This window comes from Toxotes jaculatrix, chromosome 7 (genome assembly GCF_017976425.1).
Source record: "Toxotes jaculatrix isolate fToxJac2 chromosome 7, fToxJac2.pri, whole genome shotgun sequence".
Taxonomy (NCBI): domain Eukaryota; kingdom Metazoa; phylum Chordata; class Actinopteri; family Toxotidae; genus Toxotes; species Toxotes jaculatrix.
This window is the reverse complement of record NC_054400.1, coordinates 25,851,049-25,868,495: the sequence shown is the minus strand read 5'-3', so window position 1 is coordinate 25,868,495 and position 17,447 is coordinate 25,851,049. Positions and strand designations below refer to the sequence as shown.

General features: G+C 41.0%; 1 protein-coding gene across 1 annotated transcript in view; it reads right to left on the bottom strand.

Annotated features, from left to right (window-relative positions):
• Positions 1-397: 397 nt before the first annotated feature.
• nsmfb (NMDA receptor synaptonuclear signaling and neuronal migration factor b) overlaps positions 398-17,447 on the bottom strand; it is a 42,137-nt gene continuing 25,087 nt past the window's right edge. The window contains exons 9-16 of the mRNA XM_041042652.1: positions 16,693-16,820; positions 16,494-16,577; positions 14,184-14,217; positions 13,780-13,850; positions 12,816-12,895; positions 12,170-12,272; positions 2,966-3,041; positions 398-495 (exon numbers count right to left, since the gene is read on the bottom strand). Coding sequence (XP_040898586.1) covers positions 398-495; positions 2,966-3,041; positions 12,170-12,272; positions 12,816-12,895; positions 13,780-13,850; positions 14,184-14,217; positions 16,494-16,577; positions 16,693-16,820 — 674 coding nt within the window. The remainder of the gene's footprint in view (positions 496-2,965; positions 3,042-12,169; positions 12,273-12,815; positions 12,896-13,779; positions 13,851-14,183; positions 14,218-16,493; positions 16,578-16,692; positions 16,821-17,447) is intronic.

Genomic DNA, 17,447 nt, shown 5'->3' with positions numbered 1-17,447 from the left:
GAGTTCTTTCTGTTCTCTGCTGTCACCGTTTTGATCTAACATCCTCTCTGAACTCAGGAATCTAACTCTAGTTAGCGTCGTCTGACACATTTAGGATAGGGTGATGAGTCCCTCGCTTCTCCTCCTTTTTCTTGTCCCTCTCTTTCTCTTTTCTCAGAGAGATAGGCAGAAAGTGAAAATGGATACGGGAGAAAAAGTACACCACTGGCTGAATCTACAGGGCCACTGTGTTGCTTCAGAAGGGAAAAACAGACCCAACTGCGCTGCTGCTCCAGCTCCGCCACAGAGCCGCTCTGGGTGCCTCTAAGGCGCCCTTCAACCAAACTCCCTGTCACCGCACAACAGCAGGCTCAGACACGAGATAACCGGCCGACAAGCCAACGCAGGGTGGGCCACGTCACAAGAGGTCGTCGTAATCCAGCAGCTTTGAGTGCTGACGGCTTTTCCACAGGCGGAACAGACGGAAGTCAAAGTACATTTCGATCATCTCTTTGCCTGCAGGGAAAACAAACACACAAACAAACAAACAAAAAGAAAATGAAGTTAATAGTACAGCTACTACCTGAGAAAACCCGACCTCATCAAGCATCACTGCAGAAATTTTTATCACAATCTATATTTACTTTTTTTTGCACGTTATAAGTTGTTTACCACAAACCAACACCACCACTGTGTTCCTAAGAGGGCCTCACTGTTTTCAATATTCCATTTAATTTCAGTGCAGTTCAACTGGGGTGTGTTGTGGGTGGTGTGGTGTGTTAAGACAAGCAGTGCTTATCCAGTTAAAGCTAAAAACAGACATCACTTAAAACAATACCGAAGAAGAAGTAATATCTCTCCTCAGAGCAGAGTCTGTTTGTATTTATCATTACTGCCCTCTTGTGGCCACGGTAGGCTTTTGTCTCTGGAAGCTAGGTGGACTAGCGGCTGTCGCATCTATCATTTCTATTATTTTTGTAGCCGTGTCCTGTTGACAAAGGCTGGGGCTTGTCAAGCAGAGGGGGAGCAGCATTTTTTGGACCTGTGTACACTACGGATAATCCTGGGATCTCTGAGGGGCGCTCACTGCATGAGGTCCTGCAAATTACGCAAGGGCCCCTCCCCCTCCTGTCAAAGCAGGTGTCAGGTTTTACAACGTCAATGAGAGCATGAAGCGGAACTATCCTTCATGTCCTGAAAAAAGAGAGAGAAAAAAAAGCTCAGATTTACCCAAACGGATCAAACCAAGGTGGAAAATGAAGCAGAGGCCAATTAAACCAGACCAAACAGCACCGGTCTGAAAACACTCAAATCTTCAAAGTTTTAGTGAATGTTTTGACTTCTTGTATTGCAGACCTGGGCAAACTACGGCCCGCGGGCCACACCTGGCACTTTGTGCGTCCCTGTCCTGCCCGTGTGTGTCCAATACACAATCATTAGTAGTTATGCACTAAAGATGGAAGAAAATGGACATGAAGCCTAAATAAAAAACACGTTAGGACACAGTTATGCATGTGAAGTGTGTAAAAACAGTGAAATGTGATTAAAAGCGTATCTGCTCCACCAGGCACCTGTGTGATGGGTTACTGAAAATGTGTGTGAATTACTGTGTGATGCCGAGTGTACTTGGAGGTACTTGTCACTCGAAACTTGAAACTTAGTTGCATTCAGTCTATTAAACCCTTGCTGCACATACAGCATCAGTAAGGATCAGGACTCAATTGTTTAAAGACAGTGGGAAGTCTGGGACCGCGGGGTGGACCGTGGCGATGTGGTTGACTGCTTCGATTACCTGGCTGTAGAATAAATTTCCCTTCAGGGACTAAAAAGATTGAATTGAATCGAGCTGAAGAGTGCCATGAAATTCAAATGAATATATCCATATATTAGAGGTCCCATATCTTGAAAATGGGTTTCGAATGTGTTTAGCGTTTTTTTTTTTTTTTTATGGACTTCTAGCTCCCCCACAACAAGACGGCCCCCCAGCTTTACAAGCCAGTTTCCACATTGAACCCAGATGACCTATAAGCAGGGTTAGACAGTATAAACAAACGTGTGCCGGTAAATGCTTAACAGACACACATAAATGATGCAGATAGAACCACAAGTGTTAAAATATGGGACCTTTAAAACACGTAGGGGGTATAGAAATTATACCTGGAAGGGTATAGAAATTGCAAAATCACATCTCACATTTATGGAGTGTTATGGGCGACCTTTTTTTTTTTTTTTTTAACCTAAGATGATTCAGTCTAATGAATTCTTATCTAGTACTTTCTGATTTATGACCTCGTAAACAAATGCTCCAGTCTGTTCAAGAAAAGATATGTGCAAGTAATCAAAATGCAAAAAGCGATCTGTGCTGCAAAAGATGACCTCATATGCAAAATGCATAGAAAACAGAGAGCAGGCAAGATCTTGTACAAACATCTTCTGGGTTTTATCAGACACTGAGGTTGAAGGGCTGATCTCCTCCCTGCACTGATAATTCATTTAGTTTTCTCTCAACATTCAGTCCATATGAATAAAATAGTGCTGAAAGCTTCCTCACAGCACCACAGGTTGTACATACATGAAAAGAAACACAGGACAGGAGAACACACAGAGGCGATAATGACTTTTTTAATAGGAAAACAATTAGCATGGCATCAATACATGTCAGGAGAATGACTGATGAGGGATATGTTGAGAGCTCAGCAGAGTTCACACCTGTATGTTTGCTTGCGCTCCCTAATGTGCTCTCTTCATTGCTGAGCGGCTTACTGGCATTGATTAATGCCCACTATTAACATTCAGAGGGTGTGCTGGTCAGGCCGATAGTGCTAAATCAATACTGTATGTACGTTTTCTTTTTTTTTTTTGTGATTGTACATGATGTGGTGCGTGCAGCTGTTTTGTGGCACACATGGAACAAGCATGCATTATCTGTGTAAAGACAGCAGTGTGTGTGTGTGTGTGTGTGTGTGTGTGTGTGTGGTGCTCTCACCCTGTGCAGACAGCTCTAGTGGGGACTTGAATTCAACCGAGGAGGGCCTCATCAGCCTCTTCAGAGTCTGAATAAGCTACAGGGAAAAGAGGAGAGAGACACAGAGAGAGAGAGTGCGAGTGAGAGAGCACTTGATTCCAAACGCCATCAGGCATTTTGAAATGAAAACAGACAAAACCAGCACTGACGCACAGATATGACTGTATGGGAAGAGTGGGAGAAGGCCCCGCAGCACTTTGATTCTGTTCATGTAGCACTGCAGCTGAGTGTATGTGAGAAGGTCAATGTGCCACTTACAATGCAATAGCTGAGTATAAGTGAAAGGCACTTATGGTAATGTTTTCTGTCCATAAAGATGCATCTGTCAGGGTGGATCTATAGTGGGGTGAGGGCCTGACAGAACAGGGTCACATACAGGGAGGTAGTGTGGGGTAAAGCCACTTAACTCACTGTACCTGCCGCGAAAAGCTGACACAGACCTTTGTGTTCTAATTTAATGAGGTAATTCATGATACAAGTAAGAACCTGATGAGTTTGAGTGAGAAAATATATTTTAGAGAACAACTCGGCTAATTTTTTCTCCACCTACGAGCCTTTTTCAGACACGGAGGACATAATACTGCTTTATCTCTCTATTTAAGTAAAGGTTTTTGCTCATTTCACTGGTGTCTGTTTTGTAATGGCTATCTAGACATGAAAATATTATGCGACCACTGTGGCTTGTGAGATATTTGACACTTGGTGCTAAGAAGGCGCTGGGGTATAGCAGTGAATTGAAAAGTAATGATCTATGAAAGAAGAAAAGTGGTCTGAGTTCTCTTATAGGTGGGAAACTTATTTTGCCATGGAGCAGTGATTAATGACCATGCCAGTGTAAGAGATGCCCCCGCCCCTTTTTTTTTTGGAGACACACCCCTAGAGGAAAAATCATCTTAGCCATGTTAACATGGTCCCACTGACGGCAATGCTGGTCTGTTGGTCGGTCCGCCACTTTGGTCCAGACATTTATCTTCCTCTCAGGATAAACTGTAATCATCTTTACTGAACCTGTGATTTTCCATCTAGCGCCATCCTCAGGTCAAAATTTCACAATAAACTAGTGACATTCCCTCTGCTGCACTTCCGGTTTAGTACTAAATAGCAAGTGTTATATATGTTAGTGTTATATAATATTTCCCATATGTATTGGGAAATATGATCTGCTAACATCAGCATGTTAGCCTTGTCATTGTGATTTACACCGTTACATTTAGATCAATAGACAGTAGACATTTATTCTGGTTATAGACTCATCTGACATGAGAAGAATTCCCTTAACCTAAACCCGGCTCATTCGGTTTTTCGTGGTTTATAAAACTGATTTTTTTTTCCTCTAAGAAATGATAATTGAGTGCTACATTTATGGCAGTGCTTTTCCTTAGGTTTTATTTTTACCTTTATTTAACCAGGTAGATCCCGTTGAGGTTAACAATCTCTATGTCAGCATCACAACTTTCAGACAGAACTATACAACATTAGGCACATAAATAAATAGTGAATGGTGAATTCATTCCATTCATTGTTGTTCTTTAATTTCATTTCCCTCTGTGTAAATTAGTTCAAGTGGCTGCAGCAGAAAAGATGAAAGCTTTCTTTCACATCTCTGTCCGTATGCTGAGACACAGAAACAATGCCGAGAGAGTGAGATGCCAGTACAGAGCATAATGATGATGTAATGGTTTTAATCTGGTGACTAATGCACTGTGACAAACACTGTCCAACATATGAAGTAAAAATGCTAGTTCATGTATAAGAAGCCACTGCAATGAATAACTGGAATGAATGTGGCAGGAACCAGCCTTTTCCTGGTTTCCAAAGATAAACAAGATTTTCAGTCTTCAGGTTTTCAACATGCTGCTTAGAAGAGAAACATTCATCAAGCCAAACACCAAGATATTTATAACAAGTAACATCTTTTTTCTCACCCTGAGTTGTCACAGCACCAACAGTTTCTGACGGTTTTTTTTTCCTTAAATAAAAAAAATCACATTAACTGGGTTTTTTCTGTATTCAGAACACGCTTGAGTTGAATTAGCTGAAACTGTATGATATTAAAGGCACGCTGTAGTTTATGAAGTCCCTCTGTGAGCAAGGGTGCACAGTTACATAAAGCCACATCATCGGCATAACAATGAGTATAAGTGAAATGTGCATTAATACCTAAATTATTTATATAAAGAGAGCATCACAGTGGGCTGAGCACAGGACCTTGGGGAACTCCATTAAGAACAGTAAGTTTGATTTGAGTCCAGACTGATGCTCAAAGTAGCATTGGCATATAAAAATGTCAGGAATTTTAGTTTGCAGACAGATTGAAAATAGGCCTATAATTATTTACAGAGGAAGAATTATGAATGTGTGAGAGAAAAAAAGCAGTGAGATCTGCAGCAACATTTAAAAAGTAAGCATCTACATCATCTGGAACAACAGGTTTCCTTAAATCTAATTTTTCTTAAAATTCATTCACTTTCTGTATCAGTCACATTGTCACTGACATCTGCTGCATTTGCAGTTAGAGAGCTAGTGCCAGAATGAAAAGGCTGGAAGAGGCAACAAAACATTGACCATCAAAATGACTATCAGACACTGTAGCTTCTCACTAATGCAAGGAGGCAGATCAGGTTTTGTGAGCAGGTAAGGATTTAATTGATATCCAGGCCTTTCTGGGGTCATTAAGACTGTCAGTTGTAGCCCGGAAATAATTTTCAGGTTCTGCATTTTTAATGTTAGCTGTGCGTTGATTCTTCAATTGCCTAAAATGGAGCCAATCTAACTCAGAGCCCGTCGTTCTCTTTTTAGCCAAGGCTTTCTTTCTTTCATGCAGCATGTTTGACAGATCATTGGTCAAACAAGGATCTCTTTGGCCTTTTATTCAACATTTTTAAAAAGGTTCATGTTTATCTAAAATACTAATACTAATAGAAAAATAATCAGTGAAGAAAGTTTGACACAACCAGAATAAAACAAATCATGGAAGAAGCCTGGTTTTACAAAGTGCTTCATATCATATATTTAATAATTAATTTAGGGACCTTAGTGTCTCTTATGCTACAACATATTGGTCACTCAATTCATTATGAAACCCAATTTTGATACAAAGCTAGAATAAAGATGTTTCTTGAAATTCTGCAGGTCTATGTCTGTGTCCATATTGAGGTCCAGAGTTAAGCTAAACATTTTGGGGAATCAGGTGTAACAAGACCATAAAACATCTGTGCTTAGTTCTTCTACAAGATGCATCTATATTGTGATCCACAAAATCAACAGCAGAGTAAATAAGTTCTAGGCAATAAGTCTAAAGAACGATTTGCAGCCAAATACAAACAGGTCTCGAATCAGGAGAAGTAATGAGACATTTACCTGGACTGCCCGTCCCGAGTAATAAACCAACACATGCCTCAGTGGGTTCAGAATGATAAAGCTTCCCACACTCCAGTCACCACTCAATAAAGTGAATTAAACTGAGATAAACACCATAACTGTCCAAAGAAACGTGGTCATGAAATGTGGCTGTGACATAGGCTATTTATGTTGTGTCATCTGTGTCATCACAGAGTCACTGTAGTGAGTCAGAGACCGTCATAATCCAAAAGCTGTAGATACTGACATGCCCAAAAACATATGCTGGAACAAGATTTCCCACAGAGGTGTTATAAATAAAACCCAGCCTACACTGACACAGACAAAGGATGCGCTGCCATCTTGGGAAGTGAAGTGTAAAAAGTCCTGGCGCCGCATAAGAAGATGGAACAAGATGTGAATTCAGTCTCTGGGATCATTTAACTTGTTTCAGCCTTTTTATCTGACAGTAATCATTTCAGACATGTTAGAAGTGACAGAGAAACGTTAAACAGTCCGACCTCGGATGATTGTAATTGTGACATAATGAGCTGCATGTGAGAAGAGGCTTTAGTATAGAAACACTGGATCTGTACACAAACTGCAAAACCTTGAAAATGTCTTTAAAAAAAGAGTTAAAGTTTCCTTCTACTTCATTGAGCATGAATTGTATCATACAAACAAACTTGCCCTGTCTTCCCACCACATCGCTGAATCCAAGAGCTCCACTAGCTGTGTCCCATTTTTACTGGTGGCACTCTTTAAAGGATGTGGCCTATAAAGGTGTAGAAGGCTGAACCTGTGCAGCCAAATTAAATAAGACCACAGAGGATTAATCACAGCATCTTCACTAGCTCCCATAAACCTCAAAGACCAAAACTGTCTCACGCTGGGTTTGGGACATTGATAGAGCTTCTCTTGGCCTCATTTGAGGAGCCTTTGAAATGCTCTTTCAACCCACTATGACATGCTCAGTGTTGAAATGTGGATTTGATAGATGGCAGGTCTCTGAAATGGGACACAGCATATGTCTGTGCTCCCAAGTCACCAGCCTTTGCTGTGTGCTCATGCACTTTTATTTTCCACTTCTTTTTTGGTTGTTGCAAAGAGTTTTACATTGGAAAGACTCTGATCACGTACTTCAGGTTTCTACAGCACACGTGTCTCTGTGCACCTGGAAGCCTGTCACACTTGATGACATTCTTGCTTTTGGCTATCTCCACACTTTCCCTGCCTCCTCCTCCCTCTTGTACCACCTCGTCCTCCCTGTCCTGCCTCTCACTCCCTGGGGTCTGGTCCAGTGCCAGCTGGTGTGCCATCACACATGGAGCCTCGCCACATTTGCAGGTTTCATCTCCAGAACAGCGTGCTGTGCACCCATCAGTACAAAGAGGAAAGGGTCAGATTTCTGCGTACGCAGTGCTTTTTGCTTTGCTTTCCCTGATGAAAATAAAACTATTTCGCAGAACTTGTCAGTAAATAAATAAATAAATTATCAAATAAAATAAAAATGGATTAAATTTATGGCAGGTTCAAGACTTCACAGTTACTTTACAAAGAGTGGAAACGGGGAGAACAGCTGGCTCAGTTCCAAGGTCAAAAAAATCCACCAACCAGTACCACTATAGTTCAATAACTAACATATTTCATCTCCTTTGTTCAACACATACAAAAACCAAGTGTAATGACAACATATATTGCCTATATGTGTGGTTAAGTCCTGGACTATTTCTTAGGTGGGCCCAGGTCCTTCCATGCGTTCCTTCATCATTGTAAATGAACATTTAATCCTCTTTATTGATTATATTACAGCATTGAATGTGGACCAGCAGGCAGCCACACGATCTGCTGAAAACAGTGGTGGTACTGAATGCAGAGGGGCAGTACTGGAGCTCAGTACAAAGGTGAAAGGTCACGCAACCTGCCAGAGCCTACGTGTGTTGCTAATGCAACCTGCTCTGGTGCTCAACCTCGACATTTCCCTGTGGCTCTATAGCGACAGGCCATCAATAGAGCACGACTTTTCAAGCATGGGGTCAACGCTACAAATGCTAATGCAGGGAAGCTGTGAGCAGGTATTAATGTTTTACTGGAGCAATCAGTCTGAGCTAATTAACCTTTCTATTGTTAAACGCAGGCTCTGATCAGACCCAGTAATAACATGTGTCTCAGGAGATTGGATCACAAAGTGGGAAGCTCTACGTGCAGGTGTGAATGCACCCAAGATGCATTGAGGACACATTGAGATCTATTCAGACCACATTTGGAGGTGGTCTGGGCTCCATATGGCCACATTCTATTAGCAGTGTGTATGTGAATGTGTCGTGGGCCACACTGAAGGACATTTTATATTCTACTGACACACTTTGCATAAGTGTAAGTTTGTACTCATTCAGTTGGTTGTTAAATCATGTCAGCTGGCTTCATGCACAACATCTGAAAATTTCAAAAAGCCCATAGAGACATATTACAAGTACTTGAGTACGTGACTGGATGGGCTCGTAAAATGTGTGCTGCAATTCATTAAGGCTAAATGCATATGTTGTTTAAAACACTGAAAACACTATGGTTTTAAAAAATGTTGCAGGCAATATGTGTCGCCCTTAAAGCTAAATCTGACAAAATGAATACTAATCATGAAGGTAGATAGCAGGAGCTGTAAGGACTGATGCTGGGTGGAGTGGAGCATCATCTGAAGGTAGATCAGTCAGTCAGTCTATTAATAGTGGCTCTCCAGCTGAGCTTGCAGGAGCGCACACAGGCAGCAGCAGGGGGAAAATTGTTAAATGCAGCGAATAAGCCCTTCCCTGTTCATATCCCTCCTTGTGTTACTTGCGCTGAATCACTGTGGAGAAGATGCCAAATGTCACAGTGACTGTCACGGTGCACAGCTAGAAGCTCTTTACATCCAGAACGTACAGGCCCAGGGCACGGCTGGTTCACATGGGAGACTGATTCCACCAAATCATTTTTGTACATTTCTTCTAATGTGTTTATTGCACTTTATGTGTGTGTGCGTGTTTGTGCATGTACACATGGACAAAGCCAGTGTAGCCACACAGAGACGTTCTGTTTGCCTTCTTCCGAGTGTTAATCTCCACCATATTTGCAGGTTGTCTGGATTCACAGACTCCATTTTATGTATTTTGCTGTCAGTGGAGCCAAGTTCTAACCAGGTATGGAGAAGTTTTGAAAGCAGTCTATATTCTTAAACTGAACTGAAACTGAACTTTATTAGAACTGTAATATATAATATTGTGGGTCAACTGGTTACAGACTTCATTGTATATATTTTTGGGTGTCATTTCTCTGATGAGTTTTGTTTAGAACTCACGCTCAGTTTTGTGATTATAATTTCATAGTAGTTTAACTGAGAAAAAAAAAAGTTTATGAGTGTAAAGGAGGGAGCTGAACAAATCATTTCCAACACTTGCCTGTAATGACCACAAACAAATGGCTGCAATTAATGCAAAGCCACAGAGTTGTTGTTGCTTGTGATTTCCTCATTAAAGCTACATTTCCCATAAACCCAATTACTTTTTCTTATACCAAGTTGACATCATACTGTACAGACTGTAATTAGAAGCAACCGAGTGGCAAAACTCCTTCATTAGCCTCCTAGTTGTAATTATTAGTTTACATCAGGAAGTTGTTACTCTGCAGAGGAGTAAACAAACCCGCCCACCCCTGGTGCTGCCACCTAAATAAAATCAAATATTTACACTAATAAACTAAAATAAAAAGTAAAAGTTTTTTTTTAGTAGCTTGACATATCATATTAGGAGTACATGTGTAATTAATACCATTAATAACAATAGTGTAATTAGTACTAATGATGGCTCACTGACCTGACTTCATGAAATTTAAACAGAGCAGGATAATCATTATTGTTATTAGTTACTGGGCTTAGGATTCAATATCATTTTCTGGATCTGAATCATTTCTAATCTCTCACAGACTGTAATCAGGCCCAGCTTTGAACATTTGATTACTGAAGTTATAAACAACTAAAACTCAAAGATTCAGTTTATATCTACAGTTGGCTTTTGTTGACAGAGGAGGATGAAGTACAGGTTTGAGTGGCAGCTTGTTCTGATTCACTACTGTGACTTGTTCATGATCACTGTGGATGTGGATCGACTGGAGCTCTTTTAATGACATCATCTCTTTTACATCCTCTTCTTCTTCAGTGTTTTAACTGTTTATCTCGATGTGATCAACGTCTGATATTCACATAGCGGTAATGTACTGGTAGTGTATATAAGCTCACATTAATTCACATTGTCTCTTGCAGATTTTCTGGAAATATGGTTAACATTTGCTCTACATTTAGATGTTTGAAAATGGCTAGCACGCAAGCTAACAATGTTTATTTTCCATTGTCCTGAAACTCATGTTTGCACCATGCACATAACTACTGCATTAACCAGTTTTTACAGTCCTGTGGAAACTTACTGTATATAACTTAGTTCTGTCTTTCTGTACAACTCTGCAGCATTTCTCTGTTTACATGTATCTGCGGAGCGTATGCATTTTCATGTGTATTGCATATATATTTTCAAAGTTCTGAAAATGTTTTCCTTATTTTGTTGGAGTTTGATCTATTTGCTTGTGTTTTCAAATAAAACTTGCAGTATTTCCATCTCTCAACCACAATGACCTGAGCAGATTTCCAAACTACTGCAGAGGCTGCAAATCTTTGCAGTGATGGCTATTTTTGGTAATCATTAAAAATCTCAAAATTAATAAAATGCTACATTAATATTGTACTACATGCGGCACCATTATAAGGTTTATCAGTTCCTCAGTAAACATCTGTTTTGTGTTATCAGCGAGTGTCCTGACTGCCCTCTCAGCTTCACACTTTTCCAAGCGCTGTAGATCTCACAATTAAAGTCAAGAAGAACACAAGAATTCAATATGCATTATACGCTCTGCACCCATCTCTGATATCATGGGATTATTGCTCATTTCAAATTCAGATTTCTTTAGGAAGAGACCAGGAGAAGCTCTACATAGGTTTTTACCACCAAAGTGCAGAAGAGTGAGTGGTCAGCAATCATAAGAAGCAATGGTACACTGGTTCTAAACGGGGCTGCAAGAGAAAGTATGAATATTTCAGTGTGTGGGCATGTACATATGCTGTATGTGAGAGTGTCTGCATATAACAAGTCTGTATCAGTCTCTGTTGGGTTGGAAAGGTCGTGGCAGGAGTACTGGAGAAGGTGCGTGAGTGCATGTGAGTGCATGTGTGTGTGTGTGTAATTGCAGCGAGGGTGAGTGGGTGTAGCTTAATTGAGTGGATGTCAAGAAGTCTATTTTCCTGTCACTCCAAAGTGCTGTGTGTGTGTGTCCCCTCTTTTTCATTGTCCTCCCCCCTGCCTGAGCCGTGTCGCAGCCTGACAGCAGGATCAGAGCTGCAGCCAGGCAGCAGAAGGTGCTGGTAAGGTCAGATTTCATACGCCTGCCTCTAAGATTTATCAAAAAAAAAAAAAGAAAAAAATCTTTTTCCAATACACTATTATATCTTTAGCAGGCACAAAAACTGCTCCCTCTTTCATTATTTTACCATGCATATGCAAAAAGTCGCTCCTATGCTCTGAAATATCAAGAGACAAAGCCAACAGACCATCTAAATGATTTATCTGCATTGTGCTATTGACAGCACATGGCTTTGAGCGCGTGTGTGCATATTTGTGATCATGAGTGAGTATTCTGCAAATGCATTCAGACATTTTAAGCAAACTTTTATACTAAACTAGCAGAGTGTGGGAGTTTTTATTTGCTCTTGAGGCTCGTCATGACTCAGAGGACAAAGACAACTACCTTTTCTCCATTAGCGCTCCCCAGCACATAGCAGCCCATGATGTGGATGAGGTTGGGCTCCGGGTTCAGCTTACTCATCAGCCTGCTGAGCCGCCGCCAGAACCTGGTCACACAGCGGAGGCAAGAGGTTAAAAGAATCAGCAACAAAGAGATATGAGAAGCTGGGGATAAAAGTGAATTAGAGTCAGAGGGTTAAGGTCAAAACTGAGTGATGGTTTGATGAGGAATGAGAGTAACTGCATGATAGTCAATTATAAACGCAATTTGGAGGCACATTATAGTTGGAGATTTTCACAATATGCTTTCATGCAAACTACAATCATTCAAATGTAATTTACTGAAGTCTGTGGAAGAGTACAAGCTTCATTTTTTCAACTATCCGTACATTGCTGTCTTTTAAATTGTTGTATAGTATAATTTGTTACCTTATTATCCAAACCCACACTAGCTAACATGTGACCAGTGACTAATAAGATATGATTTCCTCACTGTCAGCATGCTGTTAATTGTTAATTTATGATAGTTACAAAAAAAGTCACCTTTTTTTTTTTTAAAAACATTTACTCCTGTGGTTGGTGATGTACCCAGCCCTGAACAAATACCCACACATTATAGGTTACACCTACAAAAATGAAGTAAGTCTTACTGGATCATGTCTTCCTCCTTCTCCACCTTGGCAAAGGTGGCCACTTTATTCTTCAGCAGATACAAATGTCCTGGACCTCCCTGGGGAAAGGTGTTTGCATTACTACAGATTCATGTAAGTACAGATGTCACCTCATTCCTTCAGATGAGGTAGAACTTGAATCTGTAATATTTCAGTTCACCACAGTGATCCATCAGCCCCCACACAAACCAGCATTTACCTCCAGTTGCTGAAAATAAAGAAACATGTCGACCACAATAACTCAGTAACATTAAGTGGCTTTCTAACCAATTTCAATTCCATTTGCATAAGAATAACAAGGCTAAATGTGGTATTTGATATTGATTAGGCCTAATATATTTCACAAAAGCAGCAGGACGTGTTACATTATTCAACAGGACTGCAAATGAGAGCAACAGGCGGGTGTTAGACACTAAACAAGTACGGAGGCACTGAAAAAAAATTACTTCATTTCAGTATTTCTTTTATAACCTTGTACAGAAGATATGCATCTGTGTAAACTGTGTAAAGTGTCCAGAGTCCCTCTGAATAATGGGACATGTAGACAGAATATTTATACCCATATCAGGATCACACCTAGTTCAGCAGAGTGTACCTGTGCTAACAGGCCAGTTTACAGCTGTGAAACTAGAGGCCTAAGTCTTGTGTTTGGCCTGTAGTTTTATTTAAGGCTGAAATGATTTGATTTTTATTTATTTATTTTTTTTAATCTAAGCTGCCAACAGCCAGAATCTGTTACAAAATATAAGACACAACTTCTAATATACCAGAAAAAAAATACAAACAAATTATCTTTAGTAGCTTATTTCAGTTTATCCTTCAGTCCATAACAGCTAGTTAGAAAGTACTAACCTCACTTATCGTAACCAAACTCTAATTCAAAGGAAACCATGACCCAGTACTGTCATAATATTTCTCCAATCTTGTCTCTCCTGTCACTCACCTGGCAGAAAATGAGCATGTTCCAGATTTTACAGCCTTTCCTGTAAGCAGTCAGCTTTTTCTCTATCTCCTCTGGTGAGAGACAGTTAGAGGGAGGCAGTGGGGAGGGGGAGGAGGGGGGAGGGGGAGAGAGAGGTGTCACTTTTCCCACTCAGCTATAATGGTGAGACGCATAAACTGGCTGTCCCTTGAGACACACACACACACACACACACACACACACACACACACACACAAACTCATAAGTAGAAAAACAATGAGTCATCTCTGCACTCCAGCAAGCTCAAACTTATTCCACCCTCATCTGTTCACTGGGAGAGTAATTTTCACTTGAGAGCTAACTTTTTAAAACACAAACTAAACAAATAATTAAAAAAAAAAAAAAAGGAAAACTGTCACACTCACCGAGGATGTCATCAAATGTGGCACGTTCATGGTCCTTTAAATGGAAAATTAAAACAGAATTATTTTTTAATGAAAATCCCACTGAGCACAGTTTGATTTAAAAGGTAACAACCTGCTGATTTTAGTTCATGTACAGTCATTAACGGAGTCAGACTTCATTTAGACTTTATTCTAAGAGTGCTGATTGCACTGTTTCATAATTAAAGTCTGTTCAGACTTTTGAAACGTGGCTTACAACAACAGAACAATAAATTCAAATCTTCAACATTTCATCTCTGTCCCCTAGAGCGGTGGTACCCAACATCTGGGTTAGGGTCTTTCCAGAGGGCCACAGGGTAACTCTGAGAGGTAAAGTGATTAACAGGACAGTTATAGTATCTTTTTCCATCCTTGTTTTTTACTTGTGAATTACAGAACTACTTGACATTTTCAGGAGTAAATCAGGGCGACACAGTGGCGCAGTGGTTAAAGCACTGTCACCTTACAGCAGAAGAGAAGGTTCTGGGTTCGAATCCACCAACCAGGGCTTTTCTGTGTGGAGCTTGCATGTTCTCCCCGTGTTAGCATGGGTTTCCTGCCGGCTTCTTCCCACAGACATGTGGATTAGATAAATTGCCAACTCTAAATTGTCCATAAGTTTGTCTCTATGTGTTTGCCCTGTGATGTTTGCCCTGGTGACCTGTTCAGGGTGTACCCTCTCATCAAATGTCAGCTGGGATTCACTCCAGCCCCCCTCATGACCCTTAAGAGGATACTAAAAGACACTACTTCCTGACCTCTTTATTTTATTTTGCAGTGTTTCTGTGTCAGAGCAGACTGAGTGCAGTGAGAGACAGACAGACAGACAGAACAGAGCTCCTTTCCACAGAGCAAAGCATCAGAATTTAACAAATGCTCAAATATTCAGTATAATCGGACCTATTTTGACTTCTACAGGCCTCTCTGTGTTAGCTTCAGCTTTAGTCAGACTTCTTATAAATATGAGAACGTACGCTTGTATGTTTCCACTCACATAGAAGGATCTGGAGATGAAACAATGGATCTGTGTCAGTTTTGTGTCCTGAGAACAAGTGATTCGATTTTAGTGCCTAAAGAACGTTGCATCATACTATAACCCTCTAGTGTTTTGTTCTCTTTCCTGGAGAGAAATACCAACAGGAACACAAGCAAATGATTGTCTTTATATTTTTATCTGACAGCAAGGTGCCACTTCACACAATCTCAAAGCCACTGGGTGTGTCTGTATATAGGAAAGACATCATTTTAAGTGGATGATTGACAGTGTTCCTCTTATCCGAAGCAAAATTGAACCCTGCACACTTTACTGAAAGAACCCATCACATACTGGGCTGTCCCTGGTTTTGCTTATAATTGTCAAACTGGGAAAAAAAAATGCTGGTTTGGAATCTGATCAACTTCCTGTTGTAAATTTTCTGGATAGTTAACGCATGTCAGCGATAGAACATATGACAGTGGTGTATCCTCATTAGCTGATGCACATCAAGTATCAACTAAGCATGTCCAGATTCTGCCACTGTGTGGACAGGTGCGCACTCAGAGGGCTGGGAGAAAATAAGAAAGAGATCTTTGATTTTTGCAAGATAGGAGATGATTCGCAATTTTCTTCCTGCAAAATGCAAGAGAACTAAAACATGACTGAAACATCATATTATTGTAACTTCATGTGAAAGAAAAAAAACCCTACACTACCTGCTAGGCTGTTATCATGCATAATACATGCCATTTCATACAGATGTCAACTGTTAATACCGGATGCTTTAACTAAGCTGAACATGAACTTTAATATTGACTTTCAGTCCAGTTAGAGCAGAGGGGTCAACACACACCACACTAGCTCACTGGCTCCTACCATTTGTATTTTGAACACAGCTCAGTGTGCACAGTCTTTATTCGGTCTGTTCCTCTCTTAGATGTGACCATTAAATTCAGTCTGAGGTAGCCAGAGCAGACGAGCCACCTGGAGTCACAGCAGTCCCATAAACTGCGTGAGGCTAATCACACTACAGGTCACGGGACTGATGTGACTGTAGCCATTTAGCATCTACGTAGCATCTTTTTACACATCGTGCAAAAACACAAATTTTGTGAGATATCGACCCGCTTGACTGAACTGACACTTTAAGCTAACCCTGGCAGGTTGAGTCTGAGCCATTCTTCCAGGCAGGCTCTAAGGTTGTAGCACGTGCACACTGCAACCACTGAATGGCTGAATAAATAAAATCCAGCACATGTCAATGTCATAAACCTAAATACAATGGCAGTGAGAAGCTGTCGGCGGCTGCTACTCACATAAAGAATGGGGATGATGGAGGGGTCATCTCTGCGGATGATGTTAGGAACATACTCAGCCTTCGGGACCTTGGAGGATATCAGCTATGGAAAATAGGGAACATGCAAAGAAATCTCATTGGCTGCATAAAAATCTTTAGGGATTTATTTTGTTCAGCTCGACTCCATCAGTCTGAAAGCTGATCGCCAGGATCCTCACCATGATTTTTGGCGGGATGAAGTCCTCTCCTTCGCAGGCCGCTCTCTCCATCTCCCTCTCCTCCTCCCACTCGGCATCCTCATCCAGCCCTTCATCTAGTGTCCCTGAGGAGGTCTGAAGCTCACCACCTGGCTCACACACACACACACACACAGGAACAAAGGGCGAGATGAAAGGATAACACACAAATGCGATTAGAGAGGGTGCTCCATTTAAACGTGCCTGAGGGGAGGAACGGAGCAGTTAGAATCAGACAGCAGACGACACAAAACAACACAGTAACACTCTCCTTATGCACTCAGCCAGATGCACACAGCGACAACACAAAGCAACAGGCAGATGGACAACAGGTTGAAAGATGTGGACGGCTGTGTGGATGGAGGGCAACAGCCATGTAAAAGTACAAAGAGTAGGAGTACAGACACAGGCAGAGAGGAGTCACAGGCCGCGCACACTGTAAACAGATACACTTTAGTCACACAAGAAGAGTGTATGTGTGTGTCAAAGTGCATCTGACAGTCTGTGTTTGTGTATCCTTGTCTGCGTGTTTGTCATGATGTGTTGGGGTATGTGTGTGTTTCCACACGCACTTCTTTGAGCATGAGATGCTGCCTTTAGTGTGTGTCAGCAAACACGCGCTGTCTCTATAGTAACACTGTGTATATGTTTATGAGAAGTGTCTGTAGAAAAAATTGTGTATGCATGTACCATGTAGGGTAAGTGTGTGTTTTTGTTCATGTCTGTGAGTGATTGAG